General features: G+C 39.6%; 1 protein-coding gene across 1 annotated transcript in view; it reads left to right on the top strand.

Moving 5' to 3' along the window:
- Positions 1 to 1,087: 1,087 nt before the first annotated feature.
- The window catches only part of SLC28A3 (solute carrier family 28 member 3), a gene marked incomplete at both ends in the record, with an annotated part of 42,749 nt that continues 21,949 nt past the window's right edge, over positions 1,088 to 21,887 (top strand). Inside the window, 6 exons of the mRNA XM_082012946.1 lie at positions 1,088 to 1,144; positions 9,006 to 9,107; positions 12,847 to 12,929; positions 16,997 to 17,088; positions 18,466 to 18,655; positions 20,623 to 20,767. Of these exons, the coding sequence (XP_081869072.1) occupies positions 1,088 to 1,144; positions 9,006 to 9,107; positions 12,847 to 12,929; positions 16,997 to 17,088; positions 18,466 to 18,655; positions 20,623 to 20,767 (669 nt within the window). The remainder of the gene's footprint in view (positions 1,145 to 9,005; positions 9,108 to 12,846; positions 12,930 to 16,996; positions 17,089 to 18,465; positions 18,656 to 20,622; positions 20,768 to 21,887) is intronic.

Raw genomic sequence — 21,887 nt, 5'->3', positions numbered from 1 at the left:
AGATTCCTTAGAAAGATGCATCATCTTATTTTTCTTGTAACTGTTTTTTATTTCCAAGAAAATATATATATTCAGTCATGCTAGTCCATTCTGTCTTTATTTCTAAAACAGGACATCATTTTTTGCTCTTTCACAGGATGAGGCAAAACTCATGACATTTTCAATCCCCGTGTAGAAAGTTACAAATTTAGGCACCTAATGAGTACATAAATATACGTTGCTGTATTTCAAAGAAACAGAATGCTACCTCATTTTTGTTGTACTTAAAGACAAAAATTATATTAATTCAAATCCCATCTGACATTAGTGTCTGTAATAGTGCTACTATTTTCAGTGAACTTACACAGAACAAGCTGTAAATACAAAGTCCATAGGCAATCCAAAACATGGCTAAGAGACCCAACTGATATTTCTAAGAATATAACTTTGCCATCCTGCAAATAGCAAGCCTAAAAGCCTGTATTAAAAAACTCTTCAGTTAAATGTGAGTAATCTGAGGACAGATAAACAGATGACCCCATGCCATAAGTTTTGGAATGCCAACTGAAAATGCATAAACTGATATTTGTTGGGCAGTTGGGATTTTTTCCTTTTCCCTTGTTTTCTCTTGCTAGATGAAGTCCTTAACCACTATGAAAATAGAGCCACGATAACATCGCAGAAACAATGACTTGAGAATAGCTGTAAAAAAGACAAAAACTGTGTTGACCTCTCAAAGAGCTGGGTGGGGACGATTTTCCCCCAAGCAAGTGAGAAAAGCCAGAAGTCATAGAAGTACACACATTTGCCTTTGGGATCACCCAGAGATACATCTGCCTCCTGGGGCCCGCGGGAATCCTCCCTTCTTGTCTCAAGAAACATTAAATGCGGTTTCCCACGCTGGCCAAAAGGGGCTGTGCCAAGGGGAGCAAGAAGGTGGAGCTATGAGTGAGAGCAAGAGCAACCTGAGAGTGCCTCCAGCTAACTAGACTTCAAGTGATACTCACCGACCCCGTGGATGGATTAACCAGGTGCTGGCTGCTGTTGCCCTTGTTGAAAGCAAGTAGCTTTCAACATCCACCCAAACTCTCCTGCCCATGCTAGGCACATGGAGCTGAAGGCGACCACCCATGATCACTCAGGAGTGCACAATTGGGCCTTCCAGGTAAGTGTGGTTTCCTTTGCTTTGTGGAGAAGAGGAAGGACTTAAGAGCAATGAACAATGCTTACTTCAGTCTGCGGGTATTTTACAACACCCCACATGCTCTGCGCCGGTATCTTGCCAAAGTACAAGGCTCTTGTATAAAAATCTGGAGCACAATCCACACATTCAGGAGTAGGCTCTGCTTACTGCCTTCATCTGCTCCCTGGTATACTGGTGTCTTTGAAAAATGTCCTGACTCAGTAATATTTCATAGGCTGATGTGTCTCACAACTAGCTCATCCAGCTCTCCCGTCTGCTGTATCTGTTGCTGCTTTTTCCTGAGGATAGGTAATTTACAACTCTGTTGAAAAAGACGTCATTATTATGCAGCAGACATACATCTCAAAGCAATGTATATTAATAATATGAGAAAAATAATCATGTCATCACAGTGGGGCATATCTTCTTTCTTCCTTGCATAAAATCAGTGCAATTGTCTTGTTCTACTCCTATGAAGAGCACACAGAGGCAATAAGGAGCCAACCCAGAAGGTTCTGCGTATTATGTGAATAAGTTAACAGCCACTTAAAAAATGTGGATTTCAAAAGTAGAAGCACAAAAAAACCCCCTGTTAACTTGTTATTGTTTCTCAGTGCCCAGTGTCCCTTGTGCTTTCATAGGAACTAGAGCAGGGACAAAGCGGAATTTGCGAACCCCCAGCCAGGCCGGTTCACTGTACTGGTTACTGGAGGTAGAACAGGTCAGAGGGAGGCAGCGGCCCTGAAGAGTGTTGGTGTTACTATCAAAGTGCCCTCTGCTCTCCTCTGGCAGCTTCTGGTCCTCACGCTGGCCCCGAGCTCAGCTAGCAGGAAAGGTAGCGCATAGTGGGTGTGAACCTCAGCTGACACTATTCAAGTAACACAGAAAGGTCTTTGTAGATGCTAAGCATGTGGAATATTGTGTAACGCCAGTGACATCCAACCGCTCTGTATATTTATTCACTGGGCTATAGAGACAGACAAGCAGTAGATTGATTTGATAATCTGCCTGTCAAGAATATTTGTGGAATGTAAGGGAGTTAGGGTCAAGTCCCTACTCCAGTCGATAATTCACACTAAATGGGACAGCTTCTAGAGGCAACAGATAACTCTTTTAAAATATGATAGCTCAGTGTGGTTAGGGCATTCTCCTGGGTAATCAGGGTGCCCTCAAGGCATCTGTGCTTCAGAGCAAATAGAAGAGCAATTTGAACTTGGGTCTCCCTCAGTTCAAGTGAGCGAGGTAGGACAGGGCTTCATCCCAGCCGCATTTTCACAAAAAATGTGTGCCTAAGATAGTGCCGTCAGCTTCCGAAGTCTGTGCCTACAGACTCCTAAAGGAGAGAAGTCCTGCTCTAGCTAGAGAGGCTTGGTGCCGAACGCTCTTAAATGACCTAAGCTGAAAATCACCTCTTTCCTCAGCAGTTTCTGTGGAGCACAGTGCAGTGACTCGGGTTAATCCTCTGACATACACAGCTAGCTCACCTGAGCAATGTGCAGGGAACTCAGGTACTTCCTTTCCTGGCCATTGCAGAGGTTTGCAAGAGCCTGCAAATCCCCTCTGATTTAAATAATTCAAATGCCAAATCATGGAGACTGTTCAACAATGAAACCTGGGGCCTGAGTCAGGTTTTCGGTTATTTTTTTCCAGGAACACCAGCAAGTGTTCACATTTGCATTTACACTGACTCAACATATAAGTCACTTCCTAGAGAAAATAAGACACAGAAGGAAATACGTGAAATTCTGCATAGAGAAAAATAAATCACTTCACAATAGAAGCCACTGAAAAGAAAACAATCTCGTAATTTTTTCCTATTTTCTTGTACTTGAGCTTTTCTTGCACAAAGAGTGAACGGCTTTCTTCCTCCAAGATACAGTGTCTTCTAGTATTAAGCAATGAGTATCTTCCCTAAACCACAAAATATAAAATTGTTCTGGAAAGGGATTAATTGAAGCCATGTTAAATATCAATGTGGGATTGCACTCCAAAGGTACCTTCAGATGTACCTGAGCCATTTAATGATTAACCCACAAAGGGATAGAAAAAATAAGACAGGGACAAAGTAAACCCCGGTTAAGTAGTTTGTTTTATAAAGTAAATAAGTTAAGAAAACAGCTCTCAACACAATACAAAGCAGCTCAAGGCTAACAAGTGATGGATGAAGGATCATATCAGAGCTTTATTATATCAAGAATGAGAGGCATTGTGCCTTCTGTTGCGCAGGGATGAAGAGGTGGTAGGTAATGTAGAGTAATCTGCCTTTTGACTAGTCATACAAATGGTCAAAGGGGTATAACTATTTGACTTCTTCTCAATTTCATATTGGCTACTGATATTTAAACACACACATCCTTCTGTACTAGGATAGGATTTTTACTGCATCACAGAAACATAAAACTTTTTCAACCCTACTGTAATAGACCCTCAGAAATCAGTTAAACAATGTTAACTTTCAGAGAGGGCATGCATCCAGGTAGCATAAAGTTCTGTTAACACCACCAATTATCTTTACAAAATGCATGATCCTGCAAAGTATCAGCTTCTTTTATACACTATGCAGATTCCACTTGAACTGTTTATAGGCATAACACCAAAAACTGCAGGTCCTATGTTATTGTTTTGTGATAATGCCAGTACCTGAGAGACCCAGAAGCAACTTTTTACCTCATTAACAGATCAAAATGGTCTCAAAAGAAACAGAAAACAAAACCCAAAAGCACAGCTCCTCTGTACCTCTCGTTTTCTCTCTCTCCCTCTTTGATATTAGGGACTTTTAAGTTATTAACAGACATTTGGATGTATTACAATACACTGTCAATCTTCCCAAGCATGCTCCTACCTATGTATCCTTAATAAAACCCCAATGCAATTGTTAAGACATACATGCTAAAGTTACCTGCTTTGGATGCTACCTTGCAGCTAGAATCAAAAGATTGCCACACTGTTTACACTGAGGCATTCAGGTTTTTAATATTTTTCACCCTAAATATGTCAGGCAATTTAAGGAACCTGAATCATTATCCTTATAGTCTCATTCCCATTCAGAAGATTGTCCATATTAAGTGTCCACCTGCCAATGTAATACATTCTGTATCTATAGCTACAATAATTCCATACACAACTGCATCTCTTGCATTCAATGTGGTTCAGTTAACTTCACTGTGAAGACACCAGCTGGTGGATCACTACAGTTGCCCACAGAATTTCTTGCTCAGAAACTCTGCAACACTAACAGTAACCTTACAACTGAAATTGGATTTACCTCGCTTTTGTTTGGCCCTCATTTAAGAGGCAAAGGATTTACCTAATCAGTTCTCATGATTCAGATCTCTGCTAATGATGATATTAAACAACAAGTCACACTTATTCCTCAAGGAGTGATAAGAGCTGGCTCATAAAAAGGAACGGTAGGTGGGATGAAAAAAGTCCCTGACTTTTAAAAGGAACTCAGAGGTAAACATAAAATAAATAGAATGCAAAGGGAATATAACAGCTAATAAATATTTATTGTTCACTGGCCTCCTATTGTCAGTGTTATGATGCATTAGGCAGTTTCTACCTATTTCTGTAGCAAAGTACACAGTGCTCTTAAGAATCTGACTTCAGGAAGGATCCCCTTTAAAATTCTGCCTTTTACTCATGCTACATGAGGACATTTGTACTGCTATAACATATGCAGCTTTCGTAATCCATTTCATTCAAATGAGCTTATAACGTACCCTAAAAAATGCCTTTTATTTCTGTGTTTATCACCATTCTCCACAGCTTCTTAGACACTCTTGTGTAGTTCGTTAATTAAGACTATAAACACTATTAAGAATTTACATTTAATGGGCATGGTTGTTGAAATTTCCCTTGGAAATTATGAAGGCATTGCATTGCATAACTCCATCAGATCCAGGCAGGAAACGCAGGCCTTTTACACAGTTTCAAAACTTGCTTTCCAAAGCCATGCTTGTTTTAAAAAAATTAACTGTGACATACTAACCCGTCTCCTACAGGAAATAGTGAAAGTTAGTCATACCTTTAGGCTCTTTTCTTCTCAGGCTAAGTAAATATTCCTTATGAATAGGATTTTAGGGTTCTTGTCCTTGTCATCCTCATTGTGTTCCTGCTTGCCATCAAAAACTCCTGCCATAATTGCAGGGATCATGTGCACATTTTTATCTCCACAGGAATGTGCAGATCTTTTTTCCTGTTTTGGTTTTTCTGGATTTTGCTTTCTGCCTCTCATACATTTTACTTGCTCTTAGAGCAAATGGATTTTCTATTCCTTTTTTTATGGCCAGCTTGTGCCAGTCTATCATTTTAATTTGTTTATCCTGTATTTCAGGATATTATCCAACTATCCTACTCAAGACTGACAACTTAAGATTTTAAAGAAAACACTAATGTACTCAGAGGTGGGTAAGCCTAATTTACAACCCATTTCAAAACACCTCATGAAGATTTAGCCAACTGAATTTAAAACTGACAGTATACGTTCATATCTGCTTTCTTTTACAGTTCATTTTCTATAGTTTAACACATGGGTAATGAATACTTATCCCTCCTGCCCTGTACACTGAATTCTATCATTTGACAGGAATTTACAAATGCTATGATTATTGATAAAAAAATTCTTCCTCAATATTTAAAATGTATGTTAACTCCTTCAGAATCATGACACTCTGACTAGCAAAATGTGGTATATGGGGGAATCTTAGATGAACGGGCTTCAATGACACTGAATATTAAAAGAACAGCAAAGTTTTGAACTGTAAATCAGATGGCTTCATTGCAGCTGACTGAATGCAATCCAAACCCCAATGAAATCCAACATGGTAACTTAAAATATTTGCCTTTGAAGCACCTGTTTTCCACTGAGTTCCTTAAGTACCCCGACTCTAATCTGCAAAGCTAATGTAATGACCACCCTTAAACCATAAACAGTTTTAGCAGCTGCCTGCATGCTCTGATAGCCAATCTGTTTTCATTACTAACTGGCAGGGGCAGAAAACCATCTTTTCTAGAGTGTGTGCCCATAGAAATTAGACGTTCTTTGCAAAGCCTATCCTCCTTCAAAAGGCAGGGAGAAGATAGAGGGAAGGTCAAAGACTGTAGTTATGCAAAAAAGACTTGGCAATTTAACTGCTCATCTAAATGGAACTAAATAAATGTTGAAAGAGTACTTCACTTCCAAATATGAGATAGCTCCATGACCTTGCCATTTAATCAAATATTTTATAAGCAGGAAATTCTAATTAGTAAAAGTACAGCAGAGTGTGAAAACAGCAATGCAACTGCGTAAGAGTTTTCATATTGTCAACGTTCAAAGTAGATGGAGCAATTCTGTAATCCTTCAAGCGTGGCCTAAAAGGAAGAGAATTTTCCCATCCAAGCTTCTCTAATTTGGTTTTAACTTCCTGCTTCCTTATGCCACTACAGATTCAGTAGGTTCAGAAGCAACTGGGCGTATTGCTGGATCTGGCCTGTGTTCATAACAAGGCTGTGCTGGCTGTAGCCCCTAAGGCTTGAACTCCCGTTTTCTGTTGCAATGTTTTGTTCTGTAGGCATCTCCAGGGAGGTGGAAAAGGATACTGAGGTAGATGCTTTTCTGCCCATGCTGGCTGCTTAGGTAACCATCTGCAACAGCGGGTTATAAGCACAGACAGATAGACATTTTGGTGAGGAGTTCCTTCAGCAAACTCAGGAAGACTCTAAGCAAACGGGAAAAAGGAATAGGCAGTTTTATTTGTCACTTGAATATTTCTATTCTTATGAGAAATTAAAAATAATTATTTTTTCCGAAGGAGTAGAGTTAAAGAACACGCATTCTCACCAAACAAAAAAAAAAGTACAAAGGGGAGGATGAAGATATTGTACTTGAAGAATCAGCTTTGAAATTTGTGAAAATTACTCAGCTTCATGGCACTCATTCAAAGATTGTTTTAGTCAACAGAAGTAGTCTCTTACCAAAGTAAACTTGTTATCAATAGTAATTAACCAGTTTCTATTGAATTTGGAATATGCCAGAACTGTGGTATGATCAGGTGAAATGAGTGCTTTTTATGCTTGCAAAAAATGACACAAGTCTATCATTCTGCAGTGTGGGCTATTTAGAGTTCCAGCAATCATGTGATGCTCTTACTAGTTTTCTGTTGCATTACTCATACATTCATATATTTTAATTACTCTATAAATGAAACTCTTATGTAATTATTGCAGTTGAGCAGTGGGTTGGACAAAGTGACTTCTAGCGGTTTCTTCCAACGCAAATTATTCTGTACTTCTGTTGCTTTTAGACAGCAACTTGCATGCTTACTGTTTTTCACATCTTCACTGACAAAAGTCCTAAGAAATCTCTGCTTTTTCTTGCTCAGCAACAAGCATAGAAATCTTCAAAGAGACTGTCCCCAGGGGCTGTGTGTGTCAATTACAGAACTGTACCACTTCGGCTTCGCTATGCTGTCCTCTATAGTACTTTTAATATATTATACCTCAATGCTACAGTTAAGCACTTCTTGTGATACCTTTTTTTTGCACTGTATTGAGTGTTCAGTAGAGGCTTTCATTGTCGAGTGCAGGACCAGCTATGGCAAACTCTTACGACAGCATGGTTAGAAGGCAAACGAGTAACAGAGGTGCTTTTTAAAAAAGAAATACCTCCCTTTTAAGGGAATGCAAAGATCCTCTTCTCTTAGAAGGAGGGGAACTGATGTATCAGCATCCGATTTACCAGGGCCACAGCAAGTGAATCAGCAGTTTCTTGTGACTCCCTCCTCTGCCCCCAGACACACAAGGTTCCAGAAACACTTTTACTGAAAATGATTTTTTGTGAAATTTAGAGACAGAGTTTTCTTAAGGAAAACTTGTTGCTGAAAAGTGTTCTAGTTGCTTCTTGGTCATGTGTCCGCTAAAAGGCAAAATTTAATTTGTGTCTCATAGTACTGCTTATTCCTGCCTTTATCGTGATTTACTATGATTAAGCTTATTTGGTTTTGTTCATTTGGAAATTATAATTTTCTTAGAAGACTAAATGTAGATACAAATTTAACGTAAACAATGAGATACTTCATGCGATAAAACACAGTGAAATGACTGTACCGTAACTCCTACCATAATTAACCACTGAAATATATAACATATCAAATGCATATATAAGTTATCTGACATTTTGTTTAAGCAGCTTTCTTGTGAAACCAAAATAAGAACCAGCCCTTCAAGGATCATTACAAAGAAATAACGTACCCTTCAAAATATTAGAAAACAAGAAATCTCAGATTGAGAATAGTAAAAAAAAAAAGGTAGAAATAGTGGAGCTCCTTATGGCTGTCTTAAACTCAGTACACTCTCATAAAAGGTATACCACAGAGAATTAATCTAGTAAAGCTAACTGCTCTCTTTAAAGATACTCTGAGTGTTTTATGCCAAGAACAATAGAAGAATGTATTTTTTAAAAGTACACATTTACTGCATATGCATTATTAGTAGGAGCAAAGGCACTAACAAACCGGGAAGGCCCAGATAGGCCATTTTGCCATTGACAGGGAGAAGGGCTGAGTCTTTGTAAACTTGTAGAACCAGTCCTGATGCAAAAGGCAGCACCGGGAGGACATGAGTTTGGGTTAAGAAAACAGCAGATTCACATTAGTTAAGCACCATCATGACTGACAGCTTTGTGTAGCAGTGCAGGGATTTGAACAGCCAAGCTCTGTACGCTGTTTTGGGCTCCCCTGTACTAGTAAAGTAAAACATGGAAACACAGGCATCAGGGTATAAATCAGTCCTTACTGCACATGAGAAAGGCTTTCAGCTTTTCATTTGAGTTGATAGAATTTCTTGTCTTGTCATGCCCCAGAATGACAGTGAAGGTGTGGATGTTATAAATCTGAAAGGTCTTGGAGACGATTCACAGAGAATCAAGAATTCACAAAATAAGAAAACTGTACGTATTAATCAGGTATGTTGGGGTTTTTTTTCCTTTTGAATAACCTTATGTAAATGCATAAACCTCAAATTCAATGTCAGTAATTGGCTGTGATAATACATCCAAGACAGATATTTTAATGAAACCTGAATTGGATTTAAATTTCATAAACTGACAGGGAAGGGAGTTCTGCTCTCAGAAATACACTAAGAAAAAAAAACACAGAAAATTGATAGCACATGTAGGATTCAGAAAAATGTTTTCTAATGTCATAAAGGCTTCATGCAGGATACAAAAGAGGCATTAGAAATGGTGATCAGAGGGAATACTACAGATGAAAAATTGATATAGAAGCATTTTCTCCTGAGAAGTTGGAAAAAGAGAAGCTCGAAACATTTGGTCTAGTGATACAATCTTTCAGTCAGACAGGACATACATATTATTAAATATTTACTCATCCAAAATACGGGAAATTTCAGACAAACACAAACTGGAGGCAACAGGTCTGACATACGACTGACCACAGAAAGAAGGGGAGAATACAATATGGATGACTTTTATAAACACATCCGTTTTGACTTCTTTTGACTGTACGTTTGTTTAAGCCCACATAGTGAGTAGCTCACTATGAAGACGTGTCAGGTTAAAAAAACCCACAGACATTTTGCTAGTGTCATGTATTAATATTTTCACATCCACACTCCAGAAAAAATCTGCTACTGTAGGAGTTCCATTAAAAACTTCTAGTACTTTTCTGTGTTGTAATCATATCTACTTACCAAGTTTGGTGATGGTACTTGAAGCAGTATGTAAAATATAGAGGTTTCCTGATGCTGTGGATTCTTTTCTGTCCTCCAAAGGTTTTTGGATATCATCAGAGGCAGCAAAGGCATACTGCCAGAGAAACGCCTCTGCTCTCAAAGTTGAAGTTATTACAGATTTACAGTGATGGAAAGGATCAGTCGGATTGTTCTGATATGCAGTCTGGGAAACTGGACCAGGATCTGAGATCCTAGGAGAGGAAGGTGGTAGACAACGCCTATACCTGCCTCTTCAAAAAAGCCAGCAAAAATGAAAACATCAAAACAAAAAGAATAAAAGGACTTTCAGAGCTGATGGAAACTGCTGAAAAATGTAGAAAAATAGTGACGGTTAATGAAAGCTTGATTTTAATCAAAGAAACCAATTTGCTGCTGAAAAGGTTCATCTGAAAGCATTCAGCCACTACTTTGTGTAAGTGTAGTAGAGATATGTATATGTACACCAACACTTTCTCAGGCATGCTGTGACTGAGGCAGAAGAGTTTATTTTGAGGCTCTGCAGAGTATGGACTTTGCTGTGCCCCTGCTGGCAAAAGTCCATGCACTCCATACAGCCATTGGGTTAGCCTAAGCAAGGGCTGGCATTCCCCAAGAGCCAGATCTGATAACATGTTTGGCTATGAAGAAAGAAGAAAAGGGGTTTGGATCCATTCTCCCTTTCCTTGTGTATCTGCACAGTTAGACACAAAGTGACCTTTGATTTCAGATTTTCTTAACATCTTTTACTATAGATATAGGAAAGCATTTTTAACAATAAAATGGTGACATAATAATATTCTGAGCATATTTAAATACATTGTAGACAATGTGAAAAGACGTGGATGGATGCTTTTTATATTGAAATACTCAAAAGAAAAAATGTGTTGTATTCTCAAGACAAACAGTATATTTCACAAATTCAAAGAGACAGAGCCCAGGCTGTGGGTCATCAGGGGAGCTCCTGGCCAAGGGAGGATGTTGTGGCATGGGAGAAAGCAATGGAGGAGCACAGTCTTGCACGGGCAGCACATCAGACAGGGGATGGTGGTGGGGATGGAAGCAGGAGGTGTTGGACATGAGCTTGGAGCTGTAACCAGGGGAGAGGCCATGGTGTCACAGGGAGCGCAGCCACCTGCAAATGTGGAAGCGTGGCTCTTTGACCCATAGGGCTGGACTCTCCTGATTTATAACGTAGGTTCAAAAATCTGTGAGAAGCACTGGCATGAAATATACCCCAAATTTAACCCCAGGAATAAATAATATTTCAATACTACCAGCACTCAGTGTCCCTCAGGTGAGAAGCCCACCTTCTGCCACCGCTGGGAAGAATGCTCCCGGTTTCCAAAAATAATAGCAACTTAGTAGGTGGCAGCATCTGCATTTTTCAGATTTGCTTTATTTCACAATCAAGACCAAAGAGAGAAAGAAATTGAGTTTAGGGAAAATACAGCTTTAAGTTACAGTGTAGGTCCACAGAGCTACACAACTCCTACCACCACCCCTCCAAAAACTGTAATCAAGAGGACTGAGAGACTCCTGGCCATGTCACACTGGCCTTGCTCCTGGGGGAATGAAGAGCGACTTCTACATACATACGCCTCTGCATAATTACTGGCCACGTGTTAATTTTGCCTCTGAGCAGGTTCAGGTCTCTGATTAGGAACTAACTGAGGGCTTCCCAGGACCTTCAGTGGCACCTGGCGCAGGAAAGCCAGACCGAAGGCAGGGGGCAGGGTAAGGCCCACGGTGGGCCTTGCTTCACACAGCAATCTGGGGAGTGCGGTTAGCGCAAGTAACAGCAACACAAAAATGAAAGGGTAAACTCACCTGCAGCCTGCCACATCTCTAAGTGGCTGGGCACGGCAGGTCAGCTCCTCTCCAGAGGGCAGGACACAACCACCAGCTCAGGAAAACACTGTCTGCCTTCACACGGTCCTGGCCGGACACCCAAGGGCAGACGACAGGTCATGCCACCCCGGCATGGCGTTAGAATGAGTCGGCGCGAGCACGGTGCGAGGGCCATGTGCCGTTACGCTGCTGCTTTTGAATGCAACGGTTGCCTGTCCCGATGGCCAGCCTCTCTGGAGGCCCTGCCACGAGCATGGAGGTACGTACCCAACAGACAAGCGTTTTTCCTCTGCCCCTCCGGGCCAGGCCGGGGGAAGTAATGTGGGGTGGGCATGACAGCCCCCACGGGTGCACCAAACAGCTTTGGGGGGGCTGTGATGCTCCCAGCCGCACAGGGCACAAGGACACTTCCTGATCCTCAAGGACAGTCCTCAAACATGGCAGAAGTCAGACTGTAGTTGTTTGAAAGCTTAATTCTGCTAGGCTTATGAGGATTCATGTAGCAAAAAGGTGTGTTCCTGATGAAAATGTGCTGTCTGGCCAAATTTCAAGGTTCTGATACAAAGCCCACATATGCTAGCTCTCGTTTAAGGATTGTTACCTGTTACCTTTTCTCAGCAGCTTTTCTTAAGAATAAATTTATTGGTTTAGTTAAATCTTTAAAACAATAAGCTCCCCCTCCCCCCCATTTAACCATTCTCCATACATAAACTTTCCACCACATTAAAGTTCTGCAAAAAGAGAAGCAGCAAAAACAGGGGGTCCTCAACAGGAGGTGCTGGGCAAGCTGGCTAATTAGCAGCTCTACCGTTCCTACCTGCAGCTCTCACTTCTTGGCATATATGCAATGGTACTCTCTATGGGGGCCTCTTCAGCTCTAAGTAACACTGGTATTTTTTTCCCTATTTATTTCCCCTTTCAAAATAGTGTGGATGGCTTGGGAAAGTTCATAGCGTGGTCTAACCACTGGGTTTGCCTGATACAATCACGCTTTGGTGGCAGGCAGGAGAGCTGGAGAGTCTTGAGGCTGCTTCAGCCATCTGCCAGCAGAGATCTGGTTTTTTGTACCTTACTTAACAAGCATGTACCTCTCTCACAGCCTCAGCACCCTATCTGTTTTCCAGGAGGATGAATACATCAATATTGAGAGTGATCTGCACGAAAACAAACGTGACTCAGTAGATGATGAGCAACCACGCTTGAAAGGGTAATGTCTTTTGGATGAGTAAGTTTTCCACTCACTTCATCCTGGCCTTAAGCAGTAAGCTGCCAGTGTTTCTGCTTCTGGAGCAACAGCTCTAAATTTCACTGGCATACTCCTATGCTACACAGACCTTTGTATTGCCTAGCAATTTGTGTAATACAGAAACACATTGTATTTACAATTATTACATCCTTGAACAGACATGTGCAATTGTGGAACTATCCTTCTAAAGCCTTGCAAATGAAAGGAGAAATATTTTTTCTTTTTGTACGTTAACTACTTTCCAATATTTCTCTAAGAAACTTTTTTTACAGAGAGGTCTTAAACAGTGATCTTTTGTGGGAAGTTAAAGATTCACTATTATCCTTCAGTTTGCGTAGCTATTTACCCCACTGCAAAATAAGAATAGAATAGTTGTAAAAAAAGCTATTTTGATGGAGTGGAATTTTTACACTTCATTAAGCACTGGTGCTAAGTGATCATACAGTGAAAGCACACATCTACATTTTACTTGAGGACTAGTTTTTTTGGGGAAAACTACAAACCCTGTAAAAGACATTTAAAAAATTAAGATACAGTACTTAAAAGTATATTTTGAAGTCTTAATATTTTTCCGTCATATTGAATTTTCATATAAACCTTCATAGAAATCATACTGTATTTTTTCCCCTGATTTCTATGACTCTGTTCTGTTATACAGCACAACATTTCAGCTTTGAACCTGTCTTTCTATCAGTAGATTCTAGCAAGCCACTTACTGGATATCTCAAATAGGAGTTTGTCTCACTCAAATAGGACTACTTGGAAAGATCTCATGCCTGTATAAATGATATGTTTATATACAGAATTAGTTGTGAAGATTTTAATTATGCTTTCCAGTTGTACATACAGAACTTAAAGACTTGTTAATATGATCAGGTTTATTGATGCCATCATATGAAAATACTGCCTCAAAAATTTAGCAGAAGTATTTAGAAGTCACTTAAATATTCTCTTGTTTCTCTTCTCTGTTCTTTGGAGATTTGTCATTCCTTTAGCAGTACATAACATGAAACATTTTCCAGTTTAAAACATTTAGGATCTTGCCTAGCAAAAACAAAATCTGAGATTTGAAAAATCAGACATCCAAGTTTGATAAGCCTCTTCAATGGCAGGTATCCAGCTTTACCTAGAAGAAAGCTAATTGCACAGGCAGGTGTTGGCACGCAAATGGCTGTACAAGGTTAGCAGGGTCTCTACCCCTCAAACCTGGACCTATAGGAGTCACTCAACAAGAGGCATCTCTGCACAGAGATGGGTTGAGTTGGGGCAGAGATGAAGTCTGTGTGTTTTTTATTCATTCTTATTTATTTGTACTCCCCTGGAGATCTGAGAGATAAATATGGTTTAATTCACAGGGCTTTCTGTTCCCGAGGTCCCCTTGTCCTTTCATCTGCAGCAGGTACCGTTGCCTTGGGTAGTGAAAGCTCCTCGGGGCCTGGAAGCTGAAGAGCACTTTATTCTGATTACATGCAGGCTACAGCTTGTTCTGTGCTCTGTGGTTTTTCACTTGGTTTTGTACTTTGTCTAGGTTTATTTTTATGTTGAGTACCTGACGAGAGCAATAGTATCTCTACCAAGTTATTTTTTGTAAATTAGCTTCTAAAAGCAGGCACTAATGTCTTCCTTGTATGTGCTCAAAAGTGGCATTGACAAAGAGTGCCTTACTTTTGAATGCTTCATTGATTTATTTCAACAGATAGTACTGAATAACCTGTGGTTTGAGGCACAACTCCTTTGAAAGATCAGCCTGTTGATAACAACAATTCACTACATGTGCAAGGTGTTAACATTCACTTACAGAATACATGCAGACCAGAAAAAGCATCTTTGAGTTGCAAAATGCAAGCAAAAATAGTTTTGGCATATACAAATAATTCACATTAAAGTTCTCCTTTAAATGTGCATGATACCTGCTTTTTCAGCATCTCTGGTTAAGTAAAGGCCATCAGCAATAGTTTGCCTATAGGATCAGCTTTTAGAAAATAATATTTCATTAGAAAATTAACCAGATTTCATAAGAAATAGGTTTTTTCTGCCACCTCTCAGAATAAAGATGCATATTTATGATGTATATGCCCACATATTTAAGATATCCTGGTACCAAAGTGATAATCGCCTAAATTAATAAAATAACAAGTGTGAGAGAGATGTTAGAGCAAAGAAGAGATTACAAGGAACTGTAATCTTAAAATAACAATTTTAAATCCCAAAGGACTCATAACTAGCAGGAACAGATAGTAGATAATATTTTTTCCTTTTTTTGATTGATGTATGAACCATAAATTTGATAAAGTAACTCTAGCTTATTCATGCATCTGTCTCTCATTTCTCCTTTTTTTTCTTTTCCTGTTGTACTTCTTTTCCTGTTGTACCTCTTTTCCTGTTGTACCTAATCTCTCTGCTGAGATTGGGTAGATAACCCAATGCTCTAACAAGTGAAAAAAAAAAAAAGCTGTGATTTGTGAGGCAACAGGGGTTTCCAGAACTAAAACTGAAGTATCAAAAGTAATCAAGATTTCTCAGAGACTTTGTTACTTTTTGTACTGGTGAAGGAGTATATTCCTGCTCTGGTGTTCTCAGTGCTGATACGAATTACATTGATATTCCTTGTTTCTCTCCAATGTCTTTTAAATGGATCAATTTTTTTAGTGCAGAAAAGAAGGATATTCATGATGAATTTCAGTGTGCATCTGATTCCAGCTGCATCTAGTTTCCAAACAAGTACAGTCTGGATAATTAGCATCTCTAAGTATAATGTTGCCTTTATAGACTGTAGGGTGTGAGACACTGATTTAGAGAGACAGAGCTATATCTGTGATATCTTTTTCAGTTTGCACAGTATGAGGATGCTTATTTAGTTACAGTTTTTGTAACTGAAATACATCCACATCACCAGCATACTTAGCATTGGAAATATGTGTTGAATTAACTCCCTTAACTGTATTTCCGTAAATTGCAGCCTCCCTCAGGAAATCACTCTGTGCTACCCTTAGTGAGATAAGAATGAAAATGAAGTATGTAATAATTGGAAGAACAGATACTAGAATAGGACATTCAAATTAACAAATAATTTTAGCTTCCATAAACTGATGAGTGTTAGATGAAGAGTTAATGTAATTAACAACCAAATTTTCAAATCATAGAACCACAGATTCCTAGAATCATTTAGGTTGGAAAGGATCTTTGAGAACTTCGAGTCCAACGCTAAACCTAACACTGCCAAGTCCACCGTTAAACCATGTCCCTAAGCACGATGACTACCTGTCTTTTAAATACCTCCAGTGACAGTGACTCCACCACTTCCCTGGAAAGCCTGTTCCAATGCTTGACCACCCTTTCAGTGAAGAAATTTTTCCTATGATCCAATCTAAACCTCCCCTAGTGCAACTTGAGGCCATTTCCTCTTGTCCTATCACCTGTTACTTGAGAAAAGAGACCAACACCCACCTTGCTACAGCCTCCTTTCAGGAAGTTATCCAGAATATCCAGAAACATCTATTCACACTGTAATAAGGTTTTAGATGGATATTGGTTATTATGCACACAAATACAGCCTTGGGGCTTCACAACTATAGCAACACTACTGTTCCACATAGCAATACTGGGCTGGCTGTATTAACAATCTTTGTGGGTCTACTATAATGAGCACTGAATTTTTAACTACCTACCAGTTTACACTAACTCTGTTTACAGACCTCCTCATAGAAGAGGTGTACTTCAGAGGTTAACAGAACTGGCTTGCTAACTTCAGCCAGTTAGATATTTGAAGGATGGGCCCTTTAGCAATCCACCAGATTTTCCTTTTTACTTGTCCAACATCAAGCCAAAGAATGGTTTTCCCCCCCAAAAGCTTTGCAGATGTCAGCACAATTTCTTTGGCACTTTGGGATCCAAATTTAACCCTTACCAAGTGCAGCATATTCCAGTGGAGAAATTTTGATCAGTTTAACCTCATCTTCCTGTGCAAATTACTCTTTTTTGTCTACAGCTTAAGTTTCTGTTCTGTTTGGTTTTTTGCATTTTCCTAGGCATTTGGAAAAGAAATACAATAAAGTCCGTGACTTTTGCAAGAAACATAAAACCAGAATTCACTATGTGGTCTATGGAATTTTAATAACAGGTACAGTGTATCACACCCAGTGTTGGTGTTTATTTGTTTACCTATATGAGATTATAGACTATGCCTATCTTCTATCTGACACAAAAACTCCTGACTGTCTTAAAAAATTCATTTGAAAGGAAGTAAAAGTGAATTTAGTCCCAGAGAAAGCTCTTGCTACACTGTCCTCCAGCATGTTTCAACCCTGACTAGCAATTACATTTGGGATAAAAGGGTAGTTCAGTCTTTGTGTCTACTCCATTACCAGCCCCCTCCAAGAGGCCTGTTAAATTACAGATTTAGGAACTTGCCCAAACCCATGAAATCACATTAAAAAGAGTGAGGCACCAACTTGGACTGAACTTAAGTCAGCAGGCTAGAAATGAAAGTTTTCTGTTCTGATTCATGTCACTCGACAACCACAGCAAATGTTTGCTAGAGTAAATTTGTTTTATGTCAGCATGCACTGCAAAGTCATTCAGATATTATTCTTTGTCCCTTTCCTAGTTATCCAGTAGGTTGGTTTGTTTCCTTCTGCTTCACAAAGTTTCTTTTTGAGATCCTCCTACCTAAACACTGAGAACACATAAACCTAAAATATGGCTCTGTGATAGGCATCAGCATACCATGAAGTGGTTATGGAAGGGCCTCTTGTATGCTGAATATCTTGTCCTCCTAGCATCAGCTCATCTTGCTTTGTCACAGTACGGGCATATCCTGGCTCAAGAAAATGAGTGAGTTCTAAGGATATGTGAGGGTTTCATATGTTAATTGCATTAAAAAAAACTTGTCTTACAAAAATCAGTTCTTCTTCCTTATTTTCTATAGACAAAATCAGATTATTATTTACAAGAACTGAATGTTTCATTAGCCACGTATTAGCAATGAACCTGCCAAATGACAAATCATTTCACAGCTACTTCACAAAATAAACTACTTCTAAGCTTCCCAATTACTTGAGGGGGCCATGAAATCAGCCAAATGACAAATATTCCTAAGTGTTTCTTCTAGTTTTGTTGGACAAATTTATCCTCCTGTGAAAGAAGGAACAAGACCCATTGTTCTTAATTCACAGTTTTTACACAAGAAAAAGCAGTTCTGTAGATACTTTTAATTTTCCCAAGTGATTAATGTGTTTGATGCGAACATGGCTTGGCCAAAGTATATACATATAACCTGCTCTGACAGGGTGAAATCTACCTTCCATATCAATGAGCGTATCATAAGTAAAAACACTATCTGTGAAAGCAAAATTTTTCTGTATTTAGGTAAGAGTCAGAAAAGTACTTGAAAGATAAACACAGGCCTGATTTTAACCACATCCTTTAAATTTAAGATTTGATTCTGTTTTTAAAAAGACCAACCTCACTGATATGTGTGTTCTTGTTTCTGTGACAGCATACTTGGCTGTAGTTATTGCAGCCTGCAGCTTCAATTTTCAGAGGGCCTTGCCACTCGTTATCATCACTATCCTAGCCATCTTCTTCATCTGCTGGGATTTTTTAATAGCTAAGTATGAAGACAGAATTGCTGCATTCTGTTCCCCTGGAGAAAGATATCTGGAGAAACAGTGGTTTTGGCTGAAATGGTAAATATTAATTACCTCCTATTTATGCAGAAGGATAAAGCATTAGTCAATTTAGCCCTACAGTTTTAATTCAACTTACACCCCTTACACAGGGAGATGGATCAATCATACAAACTGCAATAAGATCAAAGAATACATACAGCATAATTCAATATTTTCCACTTTATAGGTGTCAGGCACACATTTAAGATTGCGATACAGCAGCTAGGTATCAGAAATCTTGACATAAAGTTTAAAAAAGTTCCTCAAATTGAGATAGGACAAGTTTGTGGTTGCAAGAGAATATGTCCACAGAAGTTCAGGTGTGTTGTAGCCCTCTGTATTCATTCTGCAAGCCAGAAAGTACCTCACCATCACTTGTTCAGGGAGCTGTGAGATTCATAAAAACCTTAACTCTAACAAAAGTAAACTGCTAAAGACTGAAATGAGTTACCCAGACACTACTTGTTCACATATCCCAATAGCAATTTTTACTATTGGGAATCGAAACATGACAGACACATTTGGTGTCTTAATAAGATCATACAACCTTATTTGGGATGGTAGACATCCGTATGGTAGATACTTCGATCTGGTAGATACTTATTCCAAGTATTCCTGAGCAGGTACCAGGAATATTTAAGTTATTCCTGGGAAAATGGGGAGCCAAAGGAGGCTCATAGACCGAAGAAAAAAACAAATGGAATTTCATTAAAAAGGAAAAGGAAATTGGCCATCTGCCTTCTATCTCAGCTAGGTCACCTTCTATATGAGAGAGAAAGAGCTCGAGGAGGAGTCACTCTGGGTTCAGGGAAATGTCCCACCTTATTCTTAAGACTTTGAAATGGTTTTGCCACAGGAGCAGGAATTTCTAAGAAAGATGTTATAAAGATTGTGGTCCTTCTGCTCAGAAGCCACATTAGAGAGCAGACACACACAAGCACCTCCATTAGATGATCTGACAGCCTCGTTGGGGGAAGGAGCAAGTAAAACAGGAGAGCCCTGATGAGCATACGGAACAAGCGAGGGGCAGTAAGTGCTGTATTACCTGGGCTGCAATCCTTAAATCATACATATCACAGATTAAGTGCTTAACTGTAGGTCACGGATTCCTCCAAGAGACAGAGAGTCTCTCAAGTGTTATTCAGCATTGCAATAGCCAAGCCATTTTGTGGAGTTGGCCTGCAATATTTTTGATGCAGGTCTAAAAACTGAATTCTAAGTATCTAGGTACCACTGAAATCAGTGGAAATTAAACAACCGTTAGACACAAGTAACATCAAAGAACTGGGGCTATGTTTAGTTTTCCCCTCTCTAAATGAGATGACGTATTTCCTCGTCCTTCAGCCTGTTGTCATGATAACTACCTTTAATATGCAAGCTGAACATGGTTTTGTAATAGTGGGGACCATAGAAACACGGAACAGAGGTGTACACATGGATCTTGTCATTGTTTTTGAGATAGTTAAACTTGTTGTGATTTCTAAACAGACTACAACCTGTTACAAAGAAGTAAACAGTTTATAACCTGCTCCTCAACAGTGTGTGTTTCATAGGCCAACCAGTTAAACAGCACGACACAATTCATAAAAACCACAGCCTGTCTTGCCAAGAGCTAAGAAAAGATTTAATACAGAAGATAGGAAGGAAAAGGAGGATGGAATGAGAAGGGAGGGTATCTTCTCACACCTCATTTAATAGAAATAACACTGAGACAAGAGTCAGTCATGCTTCATTGGGTTTCCCCCACCCTCTGACTTTGGGGACATGGATGGAGGACATTTCTTCCGGATGCCACCAAGCAATGTTGTTGTCAGACTTATATCAGCAAAGGCAGGTTCCTGCTTGTGCAGAGCTACACATTTCAGCTTAGTACATTGGTCACAGAGTTCATTCACAGACAGAGATGTAAATGTTGTGGGAAGGGGAAGGGGGAGAAATATCCTGTCTTCTTCAGGATGCCATGGCTGACACTTTTTTTTTCCTAGGGTGTTGTGTGCAGCTCTTATTATAACTATCATCTGTTGGCTCATCTTTGACACTGCAAAACAGGGATCCCGCCAGCTGATCTCCTTTGGTGGGCTTGTGATATATGTTCTCTTGTTGTTTATCTTTTCCAAATATCCAACCAAGGTGAGTATTTAGTCCATGTTGGATCTTTGGGGTGGTTTTTTGTTCAATGTCTCAAAAGCTATTCCCCTACCCTAGCACTAGGTTCCGTAAGAGTAACAAAAAACCCATGAAAGTAAAAATTTAGGCTTGTCAAAACCCAGTGATGCATTTCATTTCTGAGGAAAGTCGTTTTGCTCTGACATCTTGGGGAGCAAGTGTGGGGCTGTACTAGTATTTGGCTTTCACTATTTTGGGAGGCCCATGCTTTGTTTCAGCCCTAATGCAGGTTGGAACACATTTGCTCCTGGAGCATCCGTGCAAGCTGAGGCAGACCTGCTCCATGCTTTCCACCCACAGGAGGCTCACCAAAGTCCTCAGGACATCACAGGCACTTATTTGAGGACACCGTCATCACATGAACACAAATCACATGGAAGTGGTGACATGCTTCCCTTGTGTAGCTCTTAATCCCTCACAAGTTTGATTCCCACTGCAAATGCAGCAGCTGAGGCCAAGCTGAGGTCCTCACTTTTTACTAACCCAATCCCATAGGCCTGTCAATGTCATTTATTTAAATTTTCCAGATGAGATGTCCACTCTGTACTGCTGTGATATTACAAAGGGGCTAATTCAGTCGCCACAACTTCCATCTCAGCTTTTACTCTTGTGTGCATGCCTATAACACAGTGCATACTTTCATCAGCCATATATTAATCCATTGTCCAGGTCCCCAAGTTCACCAACACTTTTTCAATAATTCTGCATCAGTGTTGAGACTTTCTAAAGAGAAAAAGTTCCCTCAGTAGGGACTAATGGGCCTTCCACTCCCCATCCTTTGCAACAGCTGCTGTCTCCAACTGAGATGAAAACTTCGTGTACTCCAAAGTCTTTGTGCTCTCCCATGGGTCCTCATTACACCTAATTGGCTTGTTATTCAAATATCATCTGAATAAATCAGAGAGTGTCATCTCACCTCTTTGCCTTGTAAATAATCAGATTCAATTATCACAAACCAAAAATATTTTCTGAGGCAGCAGAGCAGAAATCTGCAGTGTAGTGAAGAAGGACTGGTCACAGGCAGCCACAGTTTTTCCTACAACTGCCTTTATGTCATATGAATCGCAACATCTAATTGTGAGTA

Source organism: Phaethon aethereus (assembly GCF_964289735.1).
Source record: "Phaethon aethereus genome assembly, chromosome: Z".
Lineage (NCBI taxonomy): Eukaryota > Metazoa > Chordata > Aves > Phaethontiformes > Phaethontidae > Phaethon > Phaethon aethereus.
The sequence above is the reverse complement of the archived record's forward strand: the minus strand, read 5'-3'. Positions and strand labels throughout refer to the sequence as shown.